This window comes from Vigna umbellata, chromosome 1, assembly GCF_029865625.1.
Source record: "Vigna umbellata cultivar VRB3 chromosome 1, Vumbellata_1.0, whole genome shotgun sequence".
In the NCBI taxonomy this organism is placed as follows: Eukaryota; Viridiplantae; Streptophyta; class Magnoliopsida; order Fabales; family Fabaceae; genus Vigna; species Vigna umbellata.
The window spans coordinates 109869053-109889859 of record NC_142165.1 but is presented as its reverse complement, the minus strand read 5'-3'; the positions used below and the strand labels follow the sequence as shown (position 1 = coordinate 109889859).

At 37.5% G+C, this 20807-nt stretch overlaps 2 protein-coding genes across 4 annotated transcripts; both read right to left on the bottom strand.

Annotated features, from left to right (window-relative positions):
* Nucleotides 1-833: 833 nt before the first annotated feature.
* Nucleotides 834-4656, bottom strand: LOC148207095 (adenosine kinase 2-like). The gene is made up of 12 exons (XM_088105575.1): nucleotides 4506-4656; nucleotides 4278-4331; nucleotides 3507-3553; nucleotides 3344-3375; nucleotides 3161-3262; nucleotides 3008-3075; nucleotides 2769-2845; nucleotides 2552-2649; nucleotides 2402-2472; nucleotides 2256-2322; nucleotides 1985-2168; nucleotides 834-1157 (listed from the first exon to the last, which is right to left on the bottom strand). Exons 1-12 carry the CDS (start codon nucleotides 4586-4588, stop codon nucleotides 1015-1017), a joined length of 1026 nt encoding a protein of 341 aa, XP_087961701.1. The 5' UTR covers nucleotides 4589-4656; the 3' UTR covers nucleotides 834-1014.
* A 7746-nt stretch (nucleotides 4657-12402) lies between these two features.
* On the bottom strand, nucleotides 12403-19572 carry LOC124840087 (pentatricopeptide repeat-containing protein At1g74900, mitochondrial-like). 3 transcript variants are annotated; one of them, XM_088105574.1, is made up of 8 exons: nucleotides 17733-19572; nucleotides 17567-17614; nucleotides 17265-17467; nucleotides 16007-16219; nucleotides 15730-15888; nucleotides 15575-15652; nucleotides 15241-15417; nucleotides 12403-12737 (listed from the first exon to the last, which is right to left on the bottom strand). In XM_088105574.1, the coding sequence occupies exon 1, from the start codon at nucleotides 19215-19217 to the stop codon at nucleotides 17754-17756; it is 1464 nt and encodes a 487-aa protein (XP_087961700.1). In that variant the 5' UTR covers nucleotides 19218-19572; the 3' UTR covers nucleotides 12403-12737; nucleotides 15241-15417; nucleotides 15575-15652; nucleotides 15730-15888; nucleotides 16007-16219; nucleotides 17265-17467; nucleotides 17567-17614; nucleotides 17733-17753. The 3 variants fall into 3 exon arrangements, with proteins under 3 accessions (XP_087961700.1, XP_087961699.1, XP_087961698.1); XM_088105573.1 differs by having other exon boundaries at nucleotides 16007-16169; XM_088105572.1 differs by having other exon boundaries at nucleotides 16007-16146.
* Between the last annotated feature and the right edge of the window lie 1235 nt (nucleotides 19573-20807).

The following is a 20807-nucleotide window of genomic DNA, read 5'->3' as shown; positions in this document are numbered from 1 at the left end:
ATTTCATTACATGTGAATTTTTAAAAAACAAAAAATGAACTACCAAAATTGTATTATTTTAAGGACTTAGATTTCGAATTAGATTGAACAGTGAATACTGATGAAAGTAATGGTCATAAAATATTAACTGAAGCTCTGGAATGTCCTTAATTTGCTAGCTAAACAAAACAAATTTGTTTCTGATAGCAAAAGCATTGGTCGGTAGCAAAAGAAAAGAGCGTTTCAGCGATCCAGCTGCACAAAGCTGTCCTTGTTCCAAGCAAGCCGTTTCAGCAGAAGAGAACCAATCAATTGGTAATATGGTCTAAGCAAAGGCATAATCGCCTCTTACACGATAATCAAATACTTCGTCACCTTTTTGTCTCATTCTTGTCCGATAAATTATGTCCATATAAAAACCATCACATTGCTTACAATTTTCAAATAAAATTTATTGACAGATTTTGAATTGTAAATATAGTAAACTATTTACACTTCGGAGACCCTGTACTCTTGACGAGGGAAACAGAATTTAAATTGAATTAAAATATTTAGAAATCCAAGGCATATTAAGATGGCAATTTAACATTTTTACAAGATGAACTAGTAAAGCAGCTGAACAAACTCATCAAATTCAATGTTCATATTAAAAATCATTTTAGGGGAGGACAATTTTAAATATCTAAAAATTCAACCCAGTAAATCGTGTTTTAGGAAATTTTGCCAATGTGAAAAGAATTAATCAATCGGGTCAGGCGATTGATACTCGCAGACAAAGTGGCAAGTAAGCCTACTCCCTTCCTAAGCACGCTAACATTGTTCAATGTCAAATAAAAAAACACTTGATAAGAAACTTGACAAAAAATAAGACTGCCATATAATAATTCAATTGTCCGTTTCCTTCCAGTGAAACTTTTCCTGATTCACCCAAGGGATGAAAAATAAAAGCACTTAACAGCAACTATCATAATACAACAAGATGTTTCCTGATGACAATCAAAAGTTCATAAAGGCAACAGAACTGAGAGAAATCAGTCAATGGAAATTAGGCTTCTCTGGGTAAGTACAACCAGATCTTTGGATGATAACGTTTGCTGCATAACAGCCAGCTCTCACACATTCTTCAATGGGCTTCTCCTGAACCAATTGTGAAAGAAATCCTCCAACAAATGCATCTCCTACAGAGAAAAAATAAGAGGGATGAAACTAAATCCACATCTTGCTTGTAAACTACCAATGTTGGTGCCTTAAAAATCATAAATAATGTCACGATCTTTCCATGTTGGTAGGCAATGTTGTATGAGAATAATATCCAATGCATTTAAAAGAAGTGCAGAGAGGAATTATGTATTGTATGTATGTGTATGACAGAATTTATAGCCAGCATGGATTTAGAGCATATCACAATTGACGTCAACAGCAACATGTGAAAATAGGCTTGCTACATAAAGCCTAAGCTTGACCTAATTCTCATATTTAAGCTGATTTATTTAACTAAAAAGGCCGTTTAGCACTTTTTTAAAACATAGTCTAGTCTAAAGTCTATTTGGTAAAGAACTCTTTTAAATAGGTAAAAAACCCACCAGTAAATAGGCTACTAAACTTAAACTTACATGTTTATTAAAAGTATTAAGCCTTTAAATAGAACAATAAGAACATAATCTCAAAATACGTAAATTGTTAATATTATAATAGTTATGACAGATGCAAAAATAATGATACTATTTTAAATAATTATAAAAAGTGGAGCCTTTCCTCACTATATTGAGTCAAACAATGTTATGTTTTTCATTATGAACTACATAATCAGAAAATTAATTCCCCATTAGATCTAAGCCATTCCTAAACTAATGATTATGCACCTCTAACTATAGGGCTATTCTCCAACTAATCCACTCAGCCCTATGTATCCGCTTATCACATGAAAGACCATTACGAGATTTATTTACATAAATAAATACGTAAAATAACTGCATTTGAACTCTTAAAACTAGTAGCACAGCACCTGCTCCGTTTGTATCAACTAGCTTCTCTTTAGGCAAAAGTTCCACGGGGAACTTTTTCACCTTCCCATCCTCAGCAACACATACAGGATCCGCACCCTGTGTGATAACTGTTATCCTTTTGTGCGTTCCTGATGCCTTTGGCCATTGGGAAATCTTTAGAGCTATCTCCTCGACATTTTCAGTCTAGGAAAAAAAGACCAATAAATGTAATGGTTTAACATTCTACATCCAAAACCACAACTTGCCTAAATATATGATATCAAGGGTTACCTCCCAGCCTTGAATTTTAGAAAATATTTTTGCTTCAGTCTCATTTCCAAAAACAAAATCTGTATACCTGAATAACATAATGGACATTCTTAAGAAGAAATATGTAGCATTTCAATCATTTTTATTTATCAGAGATGAATCCTTACGGTAGAGCTTTCTCCAGTCTCTCCTTGAATATCTCACAGATGAAAGGGGCAGAAAGGTTCATCGAGAAGATCTGCATACATAAATAAAATTAATCATCCGAAACCTCCTTCAAAAGAAAACAAAAAACAAAATTTTCAATCATATTTAACCTTGTTATTTGCAGCAGCATGCTCAGCAACTAACAGGATAGAATCTGGTGATACAGTGAGGAAAAAGCCAGCAATATAAATATATTTAGCCTTTTCAACTGTGAGGGAAAATTGCACAGTAAAATATGTCAGTCAACTGAAGTTTGAATTATGAATTACACAGCCATGAAGAAATTAAGAAAAAAAAAGGAGCCTGCATAGACCAACAACAAAGTACCTAGTGCCCAATTCTCTGGTTTCTTCAAATGCCCAGACTTGTAGCAATTTGCAGCTGCTAAGTTTGCAACAAGCGACCTGTATTCAGAGCAGAGGTGATCAAAATGTAAGGCTTCCAAAAATTTGCAATCAAGTAGAAGTCAGGCTGAAGGACATACTTTATTTATAAACGGCATAAAATAATTTCAATTATAAAAAAACACTGAAGCAAAAAAATACAGAAATTTGTTATTGTTTGACCTTTCGCCACCAATTATACAAACAGCACAAGTTCCAGTAGGTGAGGATTCATCTTCATGATAGTGAGCCTGGTGAATGAAAAATAAGATAATTTTTATGCCAGTGTAGAGAAGCACGTCAGAATGAGAGGAGAAGATGAGTGATTAAACCTACTTTTACACCAGCAAGCTTTGTGCTCTTCTTCATCTCTTCGCCAAACTTATCCTTTCCAATGCCACCCATGAAACTTGTTGCACCAGGAACTTGGAGCATCCACTACAAGAAGTAATGGTAAATTACTTTAACCAAAGCTACTACACATCTAGAGAATTACTAACTAACTATAGAGATACATACCTGAGCAACCTTGATTGAATTTTGAGTAGAACCTGCCAGCAAAAAAAATAAATTGTAGCAACTGTCATTACCAACTATGTTTTTCCACTGCTAATCGATTTCTTTCTTTCTTTTATTCAATTCGCTTTTGATATTATGCAATACTCCAGATCTAGTGAAATACCTCCAGCAATGTACTCCACGTCATATTTCTCAACCAACTCTTCATATCTGAAATGGGGCATCTTACCAAATTAACTAAAAATATATGTTTTAACAAGTAACCATAAAATAATCTGCAATTAAAGATGAGCAGAGAGAGATCCAAAATCTTATTAAAATATGAGTCTGAATACCATATGCACTATTGCAACAAGTCTTTACAATGCAAAAATACACACAGGGATACCAATTACCAGGTATATAAGGGAAGACATACCAGAATCTGAATATTCCTTCAATAATTAATATAAAACTTAGATCCAGTTCTGTAAACATTTTCTTGTGTTGTATTTCAATTAGAGTTGAGATTTCACCGTAAATCTTTTAATGCAGACCTTTGGTCTGATTGTTAAAGTAAATCTTTGATTATAATTTTAAAAAAAAAAAAATATATATATATATATATATATATATATATATAAAATCACCCAAGCAACTATTTACCATATAACAGTATCTAAGTTTTGTCCTAATAAGAATAAGCCCACGCAACCCAAGAACCGCATCAAACTAGCACGTTTCTGATATCCCAAGAACACAGTCAAAAGCTATATACAACATCACGCTCCAAAGTGTAAAGGACTGCAGTGCTTGTAATGACACAAAATTCAACGTTCCAATGATAAAAAAACCTCAGTCGCCAAAGCAAATCAACAAACCGCAAACTCAACCAAACAAAACGAAGGCGTTAGAGGGCGATCAACACAGCGCCGCGTAAACGGAGAAATCTTACATAGGTTTGTGCTTGTCATGCGCAAGAATGGCATTGTTCAAGGTGAGAGAGTACCTGTCATGTCAGACAGAAAAACAAAAGAAAGAACACTCAGAAGCAAACCACACGATTTACGACGTCGTTTCACCATCCAAGAAACGAGGATAATCGTTATCTCAGGAAATTAAAAGTAACGATAATGGAGGAAATAACGGCATGCAAAAGAGAAAGGTGGCGAGAGTGATATACTTTTTCAAGAACTCAGGGTCGACGATGGCGGAGATGTCGAGGAGAGGATTTCCCATGCCGAGAAGAATGCCTTCGGACACCATTGTAATCGAATCCAACGAAACGGTAAGAGAAGAGTGAGTGACTGAGAGGGTGAACGAAGAAAATACAATGTTACGGTTTTATACGTGGTGCTTACTTAGTAGCGGCGTGTGTCTCTTGGGCCAACACGTTGAAATTAAAATTTGATTTGTCATTTTCCACTAGGGTGTTCTTCCCACACTCTCTTTCTTCAACTTGCACCCCAAGTTTTATTAATACCCATTTAATCCTAAAAGAAATTTAAAAACCTACAACCATAATTATATCACTAATATAGACAAAATTAATTACTGTACAAAATTATTAAAAATTAAACAGTCAAAGTCAAAGTCTAAACCCTAAACCCTAGTCAAAGTCAACACTTTGACTTTGACTTTTACCAAAACCCTAAACCCTAGTCAAAGTCAACCTTTTGCTTTAACTTTTATCAAAACCCTAAACCCTAGTCAAAGTCAACACTTTGAATTTGCTTTGACTTTTACCAAAACCTTAAACCCTAAACCCAAGTCAAAGTCAACCTTTTTACTTTGACTTTGACTTTGCAAAATTAATTTACCAAAACCCTAAACCCTAGTCAAAGTCAATACTTTGACTTTGACTTTTACCAAAACCCTACACCCTAGTCAAAGTCAACCCTTTGACTTTGACTTTTACCAAAACCCTAAACCCTAGTCAAAGTCAATACTTTGAATTTGACTTTGATTTTTACCAAAACCCTAAACCCTAAACCCTAGTCAAAGTAAACCTTTTTACTTTGACTTTGACTTTTACCAAAACCCTAGTTAAAGTCAACCCTTTGACCTTGACTTTGACTTTAACCCTAAACCCTAAAACCCCTAAACCCTAAAACCCCTAAACCCTAAAACCCCTAAACCCCTAACCCCTAAACCCTAAACCCTAACCCCTAAACCCCTAAACCCCTAAACCCCTAAACCCCTAAAACCCTAAAACCCTAAACCCTAAACCCTAAAGCCCCTAACCCCTAACCCCCTAACCCCTACCCCCTAACCCCCAACCCCCAACCCCCAACCCCCAACCCCCAACCCCCAACCCCCAACCCCCAACCCCCAACCCCAAAACCCCAAAACCCCCAACCCCCAACCCCCTAACCCGTAACCCCTAACCCCTAACCCCTAACCCCTAACCCCTAACCCCTAACCCCTAACCCCTAACCCCTAACCCCTAACCCCTAACCCCTAACCCCTAACCCCTAACCCCTAACCCCTAACCCCTAACCCTAACCCCAAAACCCTAACCCCTAACCCCAAAACCCTAACCCCTAACCCCTAACCCCTAACCCCTAAACCCTAAACCCTAACCCTAAACCCCTGAACCCTAAACCACTGAACCCTAAACCCCTAAAACCCTAAACCTTAAACCCTAAGCCCGAAGCCCTAAGCCCGAAGCCCTAAGCCCGAAGCCCTAAGCCCGAAGCCCTAAACCCTAAGCTCTAAACCCTAATCCATAAGCCCTAAACCCTAAACCCTAACCCCCTAACCCTAAACCCCTATAGCCCTAAACCGTAAACCCGAAACCGTAAACCCGAAATCATAAACCCGAAACCGTAAACCCGAAATCCTAAACCCGAAACCCTAAACCCGAAACCCTAAACCCTAACCCTTAAACCCTAATGATGTAGAATGATGTAGAAAGTTGTTTGAAGTGATTCAAAATGGTGTAAGAAGAGTGTAAGAAGGTTGTAAGAAGGATCTTAAATGATGTAGGAATAGTGAGATGGGTGATAAATGGTGTAGCAAAGGGGTAGAAAGAATGTAGGAAGAATGTAAAAATGGTTTACAAAGAATGTAAGAAATGTATAAGAAGGTTTTTAGAAGGTTGTAGAAAGAGGTAAAAGGGTTATATAGCAAGTGTAGTGAGTGTGTAGAAAGGGTGTAGAAAGAGTGTTGAAAGGGTGTAGAAAGGGGTAGAAATTGTGTCGAAAGAATGTAGAAATTGTGTCGAAAAATGTAGAAATAGTGTAGAAAGCGTATAGAAAGGCTGTAGAAAGATTTAGGAAAGGTTACACCTTTTCAACACTTTTTGTATACCTTTTCTACAATCTTTCTATACCCTTTCTACATCTTTCTACGTTGTTTCTCTACTATTTCTATAACCTGTCTACACCTTCTCTGCACATTTCTACACCCTTTCAAACACTCTCTACATATTTTATAGAAAGATGTAGAATGGGTGTACACACGTTGTACACCATTTGTACACCCATTGAACACCCTTTATAAACTTTTTGTACACTGTTTTGTACAACCTTTGTACACCTCTTCTACACAATTTGTACATCCTTTCTGCACCATTTTCATATATTTTGTAGAAAGATGTAAAAAGGCAGTACAACCTTTGTACACCTTTTGTACACCCTTTCTACAGTTTTTCTATCCCTTTTCCACAACATTTTTACACCCTTATTACACCATTTATGACTCTTTTTACACCTTTCCTACACCCTTTCTACACATTGTTTACACTCTTTTTACACTTTTCCTACACATTTTATACAACCTTTTTAGCCCTTTTCCACATTGTTTCTACACACTTTCTACACCCATTCTACAACCCAATATACTTTGGCTACATTATTCCCAAATCATTTTTACAATCTTCGAACAAAGGGTGTAGACAGGGTATACAAGGGTTTAGGGTTTAGGATTTAGAAAGAATGTAAAATGGTTGTATAAATGTTAAAGAAATGATGTAGAAAGATGTAGAAAGGGTGTCGAAAATATGTAAAAAAAGGTGTAAAAACGGTGTAGAAATGGTGTACAAAAGGGTGTAAGAATTGTGTAGAAAGGGTGTACGAATTGTGTAGAAAGGGTGTATAAAAGGTTTAGAAAGATTATAGAAAGAATGTAGAAAAAATGTTTGAATGATGTGAGAAGTGTGTAGGAAGGTTGTAAGAATAATGTAGGAAGAGTGTAGCCAGGGTGTATTAGATTGAAGAAAGGGTATACAAAGTTTGTAGCAAGAGTGTAGATAAGGGTAGGAAGGTTGTATAAAGGGTGTGTAAAAAGTATATAAAAAGTGTGTAAAAAGGATCTAGAAAGAGTGTAGGAAGTGTGTAGAAAGGGAGTAGAAAGAGTGTAAAAATGGTGTAGAAATGGTGTAGAGACGTAGAATGGGGGTAGAAAGAGCATAGAAAGAATATAAAAGCAGAGTAGAAAAGATTTAGAAATGGTGTAGAAAGGATGTACCTTTGAAGAAATGGTGTAGAAAGATGTAGAAATGGTGTATAAAAGGTGAAGAAAGGGTATTGCCAGGATGTATTAGGTTGTAGCAAGGTTGTAGAAAGAGTGTAAAAAGGGGTGAAAGAACTGTATAAAGTGTGTATGAAGGGTGTAAAAAGATTCTACGAATGATGTAAAAAAGGGTGTAGAAAGGGAGTAGGAAGGGTGTAGAAAGGTGTGGGAAAGTTGTAGGAAGTGAGTACGAATGGTGTAAGAAAGTTGTAAGAAGGATGTAAAATTATGCAGGAAGAAGTTAAAGGGGTGTATAAATGGTGTAGGACGGGTGTAGAAATGATGTAAAAATAATTTAGAAAAAATATAAGTGTGTAGGAAGGTTGTAAGAGTAATGTGGGAAAAGTGTTGCTAGGCCGTATGAGGTTGTAGAAATGGTGTAGAAAGAGTGTAAAAAGAAGGTAAAAGGGTTGTATAAAGCGTGTAGGAATGTTGTAAAAAAGGTGTAAAAGGGGTGTAGAAAATGCGTAGAGAAGGTGTAGAGAACGATGGAAAATAGGTTTAGAAAGGGTGTAGAAAGGTTGTAGAAAAGATGTAGAAAGTGTGTTGAAAGGATGTAGAATGATGTAGAAAGTTGTTTGAAGTGATTCAAAATGGTGTAAGAAGAGTGTAAGAAGGTTGTAAGAAGGATCTTAAATGATCTAGGAATAGTGAGATGGGTGATAAATGGTGTAGCAAAGGGGTAGAAAGAATGTAGGAAGAATGTAAAAATGGTTTACAAAGAATGTAAGAATTGTATAAGAAGGTTTTTGGAAGGTTGTAGAAAGAGGTAAAAGGGTTATATAGCAAGTGTAGTGGGTGTGTAGAAAGAGTGTTGAAAGGGTGTAGAAAGGGGTAGAAAGTGTGTAGAAAGAATGTAGAAATTGTGTCGAAAAATGTAGAAATAGTGTAGAAAGCGTATAGAAAAGGTGTAGAAAGATTTAGGAAAGTTGTACACCTTTTCAACACTTTTTGTATACTTTTTCTACAATCTTTTTATACCCTTTCTACATCTTTCTACGTTGTTTCTCTACACATTTCTACACCCTTTCAAACACTCTCTACATATTTTATAGAAAGATGTAGAATGGGTGTACACACGTTGTACACCATTTGTACACCCATTGAACACCCTTTATAAACTTTTTGTACACTGTTTTGTACAACCTTTGTACATCTCTTCTACACAATTTGTACACCCTTTCTGCACCATTTTCATATCGTTTTGTAGAAAGATGTAAAAAGGCAGTACAACCTTTGTTCACCCTTTGTACACCTTTTGTACACCCTTTCTACAGTTTTTCTATCCCTTTTCCACAACATTTTTACACCCTTATTACACCATTTATGACTCTTTTTACACCCTTCCTACACCCTTTCTACACATTGTTTACACTCTTTTTACACTTTTCCTACACATTTTATACAACCTTTTTAGCCCTTTTCCACATTGTTTCTACACACTTTCTACACCCATTCTACAACCCAATACACTTTGGCTACATTATTCCCAAATCATCTTTACAACCTTCGAACAAAGGGTGTAGACAGGGTATACAAGGGTTTAGGATTTAGGGTTTAGAAAGAATGTAAAATGGTTGTATAAATGTTAAAGAAATGATGTAGAAAGATGTAGAAAGGGTGTCGAAAATATGTAAATAGAGGTGTAAAAATGGTGTAGAAATGGTGTACAAAAGGGTGTAAGAATTGTGTAGAAAGGGTGTACGAATTGTGTAGAAAGAGTGTATAAAAGGTTTAGAAAGATTATAGAAAGGGTGTAGAAAAAATGTTTGAATGATGTGAGAAGTGTGTAGGAAGGTTGTAAGAATAATGTAGGAAGAGTGTAGCCAGAGTGTATTAGATTGAAGAAAGGGTATACAAAGTTTATAGCAAGAGTGTAGATAAGGGTAGGAAGGTTGTATAAAGGGTGTGTAAAAAGTATATAAAAATTGTGTAAAAAGGATCTAGAAAGAGTGTAGGAAGTGTGTAGAAAGGGAGTAGAAAGAGTGTAAAAAGGGTGTAGAAATGGTGTAGAGACGTTGTAGAATGGGGGTAGAAAGAGCGTAGAAAGAATATAAAAGCAGAGTAGAAAAGATTTAGAAATGGTGTAGAAAGGATGTACCTTTGAAGAAATGGTGTAGAAAGATGTAGAAATGGTATATAAAAGGTGTAGAAAGGGTGTTGCCAGGATGTATTAGGTTGTAGCAAGGTTGTAGAAAGAGTGTAAAAAGGGGTAAAAGAACTGTATAAAGTGTGTATGACGGGTGTAAAAAGATTCTACGAATGATGTAAAAAGGGTGTAGAAAGGGAGTAGAAAGAGTGTAGAAAGGTGTGGGAAAGTTATAGGAAGTGAGTACGAATGGTGTAAGAAAGTTGTAAGAATGATGTAAAATTATGCAGGAAGAAGTTAAAGGAGTGTATAAATGGTGTAAGAAAGTCTTTGACTTTCACTTTTTCAACAACACTGACTCCTAACCCTCTGTACACTGTACCACCAACACTGTTCATCCCACCACGAGTAAAAGTCAACCCTCTGAAGTAAAAGTCAACCCTCTGACTTTGACTTTTTCCAGAACACGGATTCCTAACCCACTGAACACTGTTCATTGTACCCTCAAAATTATTCATCCCACCACAAGTCAAAGTCAACCCTCTAACTTCGACTTTGACTTTGACTTTTTCAACAACACTGACTCCTAACCCATTCAATGTACCCTCAACACTGTTCATCCTACCACGGGTCAAAGTCAACCCTTTGACTTTTGACTTTGACTCTGACTTTGACTTTGACTTTGACTTTTTCCACAACGCGGAACCCTAACCCACTGAACACTGTACCCCAACATTGTTCATCCCTCCACAAGTAAAAGTCAACCCTTTGACTTTGACTTTTTCAACAACACTGACTCCTAACCCATTGAACACTGTTCACTATACCCCTTCATCCCACCACAAGTCAAAGCAACCCTTTGACTTTGACTTTGACTTTGACTTTGACTTTTTCAATAACACTGACTCCTAAACTCACTGAACATTGTTCAATGTATCCTCAACACTGTTCATCCTACCACGAGTCAAAGTCAACCCTCTGACATTGACTTTGACTTTCAGTTTGACTTTTTCCACAACGCGGAACCCTAAACCATTCCCTAACCCCAACCCCCCAACCCCCCAACCCCCCAATCCCCCAACCCCCTAACCCCCTAACCCCGTAACCCCGACCCCGAAACCGAAACCGAAACCCGAAACCCAAAACCCCTAAAACCCTAACCCCTAAACCTAAAACCCTAACCCAAAACCCTAACCCAAACCCTAACCCTAACCCTAACCATAACCTTAACCCTAACCCTAAACCCCAAACCCTAACCCCTAACCCCTAAACCTTAAACCACCCAAAACGCTAAAAAACCCTAAACCCTTAACCCTAAACCCTTAACCCTTAACCCTTAACCCTTAACCCGAAACCCGAAACCCGAAACCCCGAAACCCCGACTTCGACCCCGACCCCGACCCCCGAACGCCAAACCCCCAAACCCCGGGGTCCGGGGACCCCGAACCCCAAACCCTAACCCCAAACCCTAATCCCGAAACCCCTAGTCCCGAAACCCCTAAACCCGAAACCCTAACCCGAAAACCCTAACCCGAAAACCCTAACCCGAAAATCCTACCCCCAAACCCTAACCCCGAAACCCGAAACCCCGAAACTCGAAACCCCGAAACCCCGAAACCTCGAAACCCCGAAACCCCGAAACCCGAAACCCCGAAACGCGAAACCCGAGACCCGAAACCCGAGACCCGAAACCCTTGACCCGAAATCCTAGTCCCGAAACCCTAGACCCTAGTCCCGAAACCCTAGACCCGAAACCCTACACCCCACACCCCACACCCCACACCCCACACCCTACAGGGTTTGGGGTTTAGGGTTGAGGTAGGTATTCCCAAAGAAGAGTAACATAGTCCCATACAATCAATGCACAAGAACTGAACCTCAACAAACGAAAGATATCCAGATTTACTATACGTAAAACACTAAATGCATCAAAGTAGACTGGATTCCAAATATTGGACATAAAATGCACCTCAATAGCGGTCTCATGGGCCTGACCATACACAAGATGAAGGGGAAGCAAACCAGCAAGATGCTCAGCAGTGGCAACAACTGCAGCTTTTATAGGCTGCCTTTATCGTCCCCATAGAGGATGAAATCATGAAAGAACTAATGAGTAGATTTTTGACCTATACTAATATATAAAAGAGATTCTCCCTTTTGGGGTACACATTTTTTTTTTCAATTTTATCCTTACAGTAAACATCCTTTATATTTAAATAATTATCTTACCAATTTTACCCTCTAAACAACCCTCCTTTTAAATTTAACTATTTTTTCGATTTGAACATTTTTTTAAATTTAACCAGTTTTAAACTAAAATAATTATCTATAATAAAAAAATTACCTATAAAATAAATTAAAAATATTTATAATAAAATTATAAAAATTATTATATTTAGTTTTATAGTTACAATAATAATAATAATAATTTTATTCTTTTTTGTCATCATAAAAAGAAAATGAACACACATGCGTGTAATGGTAATATCACAATTGTTCGATATAACTTTTTATAAAAGTTCACCTCTTCCCCTAACCTTTCCCAATGAAATCAATAAAATACGATTGCAAGAAAGATGAATAAGCAATTTTGGAAAGTTGGAAGATAGGTTTCTCAATCTTATCTCAAGTCCAATAGAAGTGAATGCCCATTACAATGTAGGCTTTCCCACAAGGAGGACCCAGACTGAACAACAATAATCATGTCAGAGAGAGCTTTTGCCTGAAAATATTTGTCTAGTAAAAGTGGTTCACTGTAGATGAACCAAAAGATTGGAACCTCGAGCACAGACCTGGAATGTGTATGCCTATCTGCACCATTCATAAATACTCATATTTGTCAATAACAAGAATATCAAGAATAAAAGAGAACTTTATTTTAAACTTATATTTAGTGAAATGAACAAAATAAATCAAGTCATAAAATTACGTCCAACCAGAACATGCAACCCTAACATGCTAGACATAGAAAGTCCTTGTTAGTCCCTACTATTTTACACTTCTACATATCCTATGATTTTCCATTTGACATCTAAGTTTTGATCATAACAAACAAGACAACTTTGGTATTTCTAATATATTTATCTTGTGTGCAACAAGCTTAGTCATGATCGAGAGCAACTTTGTTTCAAGATACAAGTCATGATTAAAGCGCAAAAGACAAGTGAATGAGGCCATGTTAGATGACCTCACAAAGAAGAAGACGGATGCTACTAGAATAGAAGAAGCTTTCCAAAAGTATTAGACTACACTACAAGTAGCAAGAAGCGCTAGACCGTAATGTCACCTATATATGACCATATTCCTCAGGGCATGTTAGAAAAAACTTCCATCTTGAAGCATCAAAAGCATGCAAGATAGAGAAGAAAGAAGAAGATCAAGAGAGGTTGCCCAAGAGTATTCTTGGATTGATGTAATCTGCAGAGAACCAAGATTAGACATCCTTGATGTAGCACCTATCAAAAGATGTCTCCTATGCCAGCATCAATTGTTTGATGACTCAAGTCAAATGGAATAAATGCAATCTGAAGAGTGCTTTGAACTAGACACATCTGCAGGATTTCATAACGTCTAAATCCCTACAGCTGACTCACAACATCTATCTCAAAGATGAAGACACAGATACTAACTATAAATGAGCAAAAGTCCTTTTTGGTATCGTTAGGGGCACAAAGTCAACTGTAAAGTAAAGGAGTATGTTTCAATCACGTCAAAGTACTACTACCAGTCAAAGTAAGTGAGAAGAGAGTCATCACTCTCCAAGAAAAGATCTAACAAGCAATGACTCCAAAGGTACACATCCTTCAATGGTCATGCAAGAAAGTTGATGAATATAATAAGAAAAGTCTTCAAAGACATCACCAACATTACACACGCAAATGATAAAGTGCTGAAAAAGCCTAAAGTGCAAGATCTAATTGTAATTACCTACCACTTGTTACTATTGTAGGATAGTAGTGAGTTGATTGCCATGTTGTCCCTTAGTATATTTATATTGCATGATGAATGCAATAGGTTTAATTTCTTTATGGTCCTTTTATTTATTTATTTTGCTCAATTGGGTCCCTCTATTAATATAATATTCAATCAAATCCCTCAATTTTAAAAATGTAACAGTGTAACTCTTCCAAGGTTAAATCAAGTCCCTCAATTTTTAAAATAGCAACAGTGTGACCCCTTTGTTCGTTGAAAATGATGTGGTTGGTTTTATAAATTGTCACTATGCATTAGTTATAAATTATATTAAGTATAAACTAAAACAATCAATATTTGTTTGTCAATGATTTTATGACTAATTGTATAGAAAGTGATCACATTGTTGTTACATTTATAAAAGTTGAGGGACTAGATTGGGATTTTTATTAATAGTGAGACCAAATTGAATAAAATAAATAAGGACCTTCAGACCCTCTTATGATGCTTGAGTTTGACAACATTCGTCTTCACAAAGGCTCGTTCCCTAGCAGTTTAGAGTTTATATGAATCAAGCTTTAGAGTGTGTAAACTATCTTCTATTCATAGCTCTCACCCACCATTAGCTTGCGAGGAGTATTAATTTAGAATAAACCTGGGTTTATTGAAACCCAGCATACACTTGACCTCACTATAACTTTTTTCTGTTCAGACATGTAAAGAATTAATCAGTTTGGTACAGCTGGACAGATGTAATATATTCACATCCCTCTACACGCAATTTTTCAGGTTTCAGAATCAATACAAAACTCAGTTTTATTTTCTCTTAAATCCTTAAACTCAACACTACAGTATGTGGAGCATATAATTGTGCCCCAAATACTTCAATGCCCCAGTTTATTCAAAAGTAACTGCACAAACCCAATTCATTATACATAGTCCACGGCAGACTTTTGGCAACTTAGTGAAGCAAACACTATGAGCTTCAAAGTCTGAGCTATAAAAAGTTGAAGATACACTAAAACTAATGTAATATTTAGGATTGATGCTACTATCATCCTAAATCAGGTATGCCACAATTCCTATTCAACAGTTGAGGCATAACATCAAGCATCTTATAGAATGTGTGCAAAGGTTGTCTTAAACTCATTTCTAATTCTGACTTAATTATTTATTTAATTGAATAAAGATTTCAAAATAAAATTCCACCAAATTTGCTTTGAATAAAAATGTGCAATGGATGAAAATAGATTGAGTAAAATATACACTAATCATCAGATGAAATAAATTTTCCTTTCACCCTTTTTTTACACTCAACTTCAAGATGTCTGCAACTTATTCTCATTTTTCAATGTACATACAAATGGCACTCTAAAACAGGACTTAAGGATATAGGAATGACCTTTAAGAGAACCATGTTTATTCAGCCTTTGCAATTGATATTACAGAATAGAAGAATCAAGATATGTTCGAACTGTCTTTCGGTAGGTTCCATTGATAAGCAGTAAAGGTACAGCAGCTGCTCGTCGTGCAACTGCAAAGGCCATTTGCTAAGGCAGGATCCTCCGACAGTGGCAACCTGAAGTGATAGTAATGTAAGTAGAAAATTAGGGACACAATTTATAGGAATGTGATACATCAGACACACAACATTGTCTTAAGAAAACATTTCACCAACCAAATGCCTAATTGAAGGTAGGGTAAAGAAAGGTTAGAATTAAAAATTCATGACATACATGTGCTGACTGAACATTGGTTTCTGAGAAGGAACTGTCAATGAGGAAAGGCTGCCCTTTATAAATGTGCTTAACTTTCTGAAAAAAATAATACAAGGGCAAAGTCAATATTCAGCTGTTGCAAGCCTTTTCAAGTGATCAAACAGACATCTTACCTCCTGTGTCACGAAAAACAACTGAAAGGATATCTTCTCATAATAATGGAAGGCACCATCAGCAACCGAAGGTGACACAATATGTCTCATAGATCCCCACAGCATTGCACCTAGATGTGCAAGAAAAGAATCACGTGCAACTGTGTAATTTTGGAATTCCTGCAAAGGGTAAATCCTTGAATGAAGAGGTCCAACCAGAAATTTAAACTACGAAAAATTTGTGGGCATACATTTTATTATAGTAATTTACTAAATTAACAGAGATCAACTGGCTGACCTAATGCGTGTCACTGAATAGATTCCAGCTCTCCATCCGTTTCAAAGCTTCTAAGGCCTTTTTCTTATGACTTTCATCATATTATTTACCTTCAAATGACTGTAGCTCGTTTCTCAAATCCCGCATCCTTTCATCAAGTTCTGAAATTATCTTATGTTACAAGCTGTACAAAAGAGCCACAATAAAACCGTGTAGCTTCTAAACCTACAGAAACTGAGCAATGAAATCTACAAGGTTTGATACTTAGAATGAAAAATAAAGCAAAATAGAACTACATACAAATAAAAGCTTGATGAGAACATCTCACTACTACCAGAGAAGCACAGATACTTCAAATGATAACCATGCCCAAGAATTGACTAGCACAATATTTGTTATTAATTCGTGATTACAGAATATTTATTATTATTGGAACAGATTTACTTGTCAACAATTTATGCATGATTGTACAGCTACATTTATGTTATCTTGATAATTAGTTAGCCCATCAGCTGCAAGGTAGCATTTATTGCACAATAGTCACTTTCAAGTCGAATGGAGAATTCTCCAGAGGAGAACACATTATTGATATGCAATTTTTCAAAGTCTAATATGGTATAACACTTGGCTGTACTCCTATTTTAGTTCTGTCCAAAATTCTCAGCCTCTAGGTTCTGCAAGACTATCCTTGTTTTTCTCTATCTAGTACGATTTTTTTCATGTCTTTTATTCGTCAACTTCATATCTAGTGACAAGTATGATATCTTATTTGTTTACCTTAATGGCAAGAGTTATTAAACCTCGGTTTTTCAGTTCCAGATATTGATAGAAGATAAGAACTTTTGAGGTCATGTTGATGGCACCAGTTCTGTTCCTAACAGAAAATCAACAGGAGGAACATGTCCAGCAGGAAGTTAAAGATGCTCAACTAAAGACATGGATCTATCATAGTCTTTGTTGATCCTAATATTGTTCCCAATCCCCGACTATTCAATGTTGCAGCCAAGATGTGGGCCTATCTAACGATATACAGCCACAATAATATTGCTAAAAGGTTCCAATTAGAACATGAAGTCACCATATTACAGCAGGATAGTCTTTCAATTTTTGAATTCCTTTCTCATTTATGGATCTTTGGGCCAAAAACACTGACATTGTATATGAAGATTTCTAAAATGATGGTGAAAGTATAGAGCAACATGTTCATGAAACTACTAAACAGATCAATTTCTTATGAAACTGAGATCCAATTTTGAGGGTGTTTGAATAGAGTTCCTACCCCATCATTGGATGCATGCCTGAATGAGCTTCTAGAAGAATGTTTCCAAACTAAAACATCCATGAAAAGCAGAAATTTGTCTCTCTTCCATCAGCATATGCAACACAAGGAAAGCCTAAACAATGATACTGAAGTGCTGTCCAAAGTTTCTGTTGCGAAGAATTTGGACGTGCTTCACATTGTCTTAAAATGTTCTACAGTTACTGCATAAAAGATGATCAATTCATTAAAGAATGTTCCATAAGACCACCAAGAACTGCAACATGTCCAAATTACAGAATGAGGAACGTGCTCTCTTATACCATGCACCATGCACTTTCAACCGCTGAAAAACCATGTGGGTTGTGTTCCTGCAAGTACATACACTACACATCAGCACACATCAGCACAGATGAAGCAAATGAGCATAGATCAATATGATCTCAAGAACAAAAAACAATAACGCCAGAAAAGGAAACAACAGCTTACCAAATCCAACTATTGAAAATCTCACAATTTCAAACGCCGAACAATACGGCCACACCTACTCTGCATTCTCAGAATCTCCTTGGCAAAATCCTGATTCCCAGTAATAACAAGTCCATTCAACACCCTATTGAAAGTAAACTTCCGTGGCAAGAACCCTCTATCAACCATCTCCATCAACAATTTCCCAGCCACCGCCAAATCTGCCGATTTCTTCCTCAAAAACATGGCACTGATCAGAATATTGTAGGTATCCAAATTGGGCAAGCAAGGCTCATCCCTCATCTTCTCAAACATCTCCAAACCCTTCTCAATCTCCCCAGCATCACAAAAGTACCTAATCACAACATTATATGTCTGAACAGAACACCTCAAACCATGTTCCCCCATTCTTCCCATAAACCAAAATGCCCTCTCCATGTCTCCAACATGACAAAAACCTCTGATGACAACGTTGTAAGTAACCACATTTGGCACACACAGCCCCTTCCTCATCATCTCCTCAAAAACCACCACCGCATTCTCCACGCTATCCTTCTTACACAAAACCTGAATCAACGCATTATAAGTGGCGACACTAGGAGCCACGCCCTCTTTCATCATCTCATCAAAAACTCTACGAGATTTCTTAACCTCACCCACCACCCCAAACCCATGAATCACAGTCGTGTAAGTCACAACATCAATCTCGCACTTCCTCTTCTTCATCTCCAAGTAAAACTCCCAAGCCTCCTTTATCTGATTACTCCGAAAATACCCTTTCAGCAATGTGTTGTAGGTGACCATCGTAGGGTTTATCCCTTGCTGCACCATTTCCTTCAGAACTTGCAACGCCATTGGCATGCGTTTGATTAAGCAATAACCGTTTCCGATTATGTTGTAGCTTACGCAATCGAGTTTGAATCTGGATCGGAACGTTTTGAGCAAGGTGTGCGCCATTTCCACGCGCTTCGATTTGCAGAGGATATCGAGGACGGTGTTGAATGAGTTCAGGTCCTGGCGGCAACCGTGCTCGTGCATGGAGAGGAAGGTTCTGACGGCGCGGTGGGGTTTTCCGTTTGCGGCGTAGCGCTCGGCGAGGATGGCGAAGGTTCGGGGAGTTGGGCCGCGGCGGAGAGATCGCATGCGGCCCACTAAGGCCCATGCAGCGTTGTAGTCGTGCGTGCGGGCCGCGATGTCGATGGCGTGGTCGAACGACGAGGCGCAGTGGATGTAGGCAGGGTGGCAGTCCAGGTGTTTGAAGAATTGAAGGGCCTTGGGCCCGTGGTTCCAGAGGCGCTTCAGAACCTTATTCACGAGCTCAGGTGTCCATTGGATTATAGGCATGAATAGGGTCTCGGAGAGACTGAGTGGGTCTGATTCGAGGACCAGATTGGCTATAATGGCATCTGAAGGCTGTTGAACACCGTCACATACAGTAGCCACCTTAGGTGGAAGGGGAAACTCACGGTGCTTCTTCAACCCAGAGAGGAGGTGGAAACGGACCATTTTAGGGCTTTTCCGGATTTGTCACTCAAGCGGGCGTGTCTTCTGTTTTGCTGTGACCGGAAGGTGGTGGAGAGAGCTCGACAGAGAGTGATGGCCCTAACTTGGTGGCAGCGATAACGTTGCGTCGACGAACGGCCGGCGTCGTTCACAAGCAAGAGCTTTTCTCTCGCGCGAAGAGATGAAGGAGCAGAGGGCTCTTGCGGTGGCTGGCGATGGGTCCGGCGACAAGTGCCATCGCCGGCGACACATTTGGCTGATTGGCGGCTTGCGGCGGCTTGCGGCGGCTGGGCGATTGGTCCAAAGCAGATAATGCGCGACTGACAGGAACTGCTGCCTCGTTGCTTTACCTTGTGCGAATGAGAGGATCTCACGGATCGGGTGGAGTTGCAAAAACGGGTTCCGAAAAAAAGGGATTTAGGGCCTAGACCCAAAGGATTCTGGTCAACCAACCTCTTTTTGCACCCCTGGCATTTCCCAGAAATCCAATATACGTGACCTAATTCCGTGTTTTACAGAATTAAAAAACGTAGTAAGTTTGGGTTCAAGCCCATTCTGTAACTGCAAACAAAAAAAGAGGTTCGGGAATTGGGCGCATTTCGGGATGCACCTTCAATTTCATCCTTACACCCTGGCAGAAACAAAGATGATGAAAAAGCACTTTGGCCCAAACAAAAAGCCTATTTCTTTTCCGCACCCCCTGGTTTATTCCTGCACCCCTACAATAAATATTTATTTTCATGCTTTTGTTTTTTTCATTAGGTTTCTTGCATTAATCTTATGTTCATTTTTATTCATTGGGTTTGCATGTTTAATTTTATTTGTTGCTTATACACTACTTTTTCTAATAAAAAATATTCAATAAAAGTTTACAAAACAATAAAAAGTATATATAAAAGATATAAAGTAAAAAAGAAGATAAAATTATAAAATTACAATGATTTTCTAATATTTTAAAAGAGATATAAGTATGTGATCGTCTGCATCAGCTTAATAGTTAATACTCTCAACAAATAATGGGATGAGTGCTCGTGCGATCGCCAGCATGACCGCTTGCATCATCCTAATTCCTAATACCTTTTCTTTTTCTTTAAAAATAATTTAATATCATTTTAAAGGTTGAGCCCTCATGTGTCGTGTCTTTGGTGCTTCACACATTTTCTTTCTCTTTGAAAAATGATAAAATAAAATTAAATATCGTTTTAAAGTTTGAGCATTTGTGTGATCTCTCCATCCTCCTAGTGCTTAACACTTTTCTTCCTCTTTTAACAATAATCAAAAAATATTTAAATATCATTTTAAAGGTTGAGCACTCGTGTGATCGTCCGCATCGTTCTAATGCTTAATTTTTTTCTTTATCTTTTTAAAAATAATTAAGAATATTCAAATGTCTTTCTAAAATTATGAGTATTCGTGTGACCGTCTGCGTCGGCCAAGTACTCATTACCTTCTCTTTCTCAAAAATACCAAAAAATGCAAAAATCTTCAAAAAAAACTAAAAACATTCAAATCTTCACACAAACAATCTTTCAGCCAGAACTACGTGATTCTTGATAGCGAGTGAAGATACGTATGAGCAAGGCTAGTCTTTGT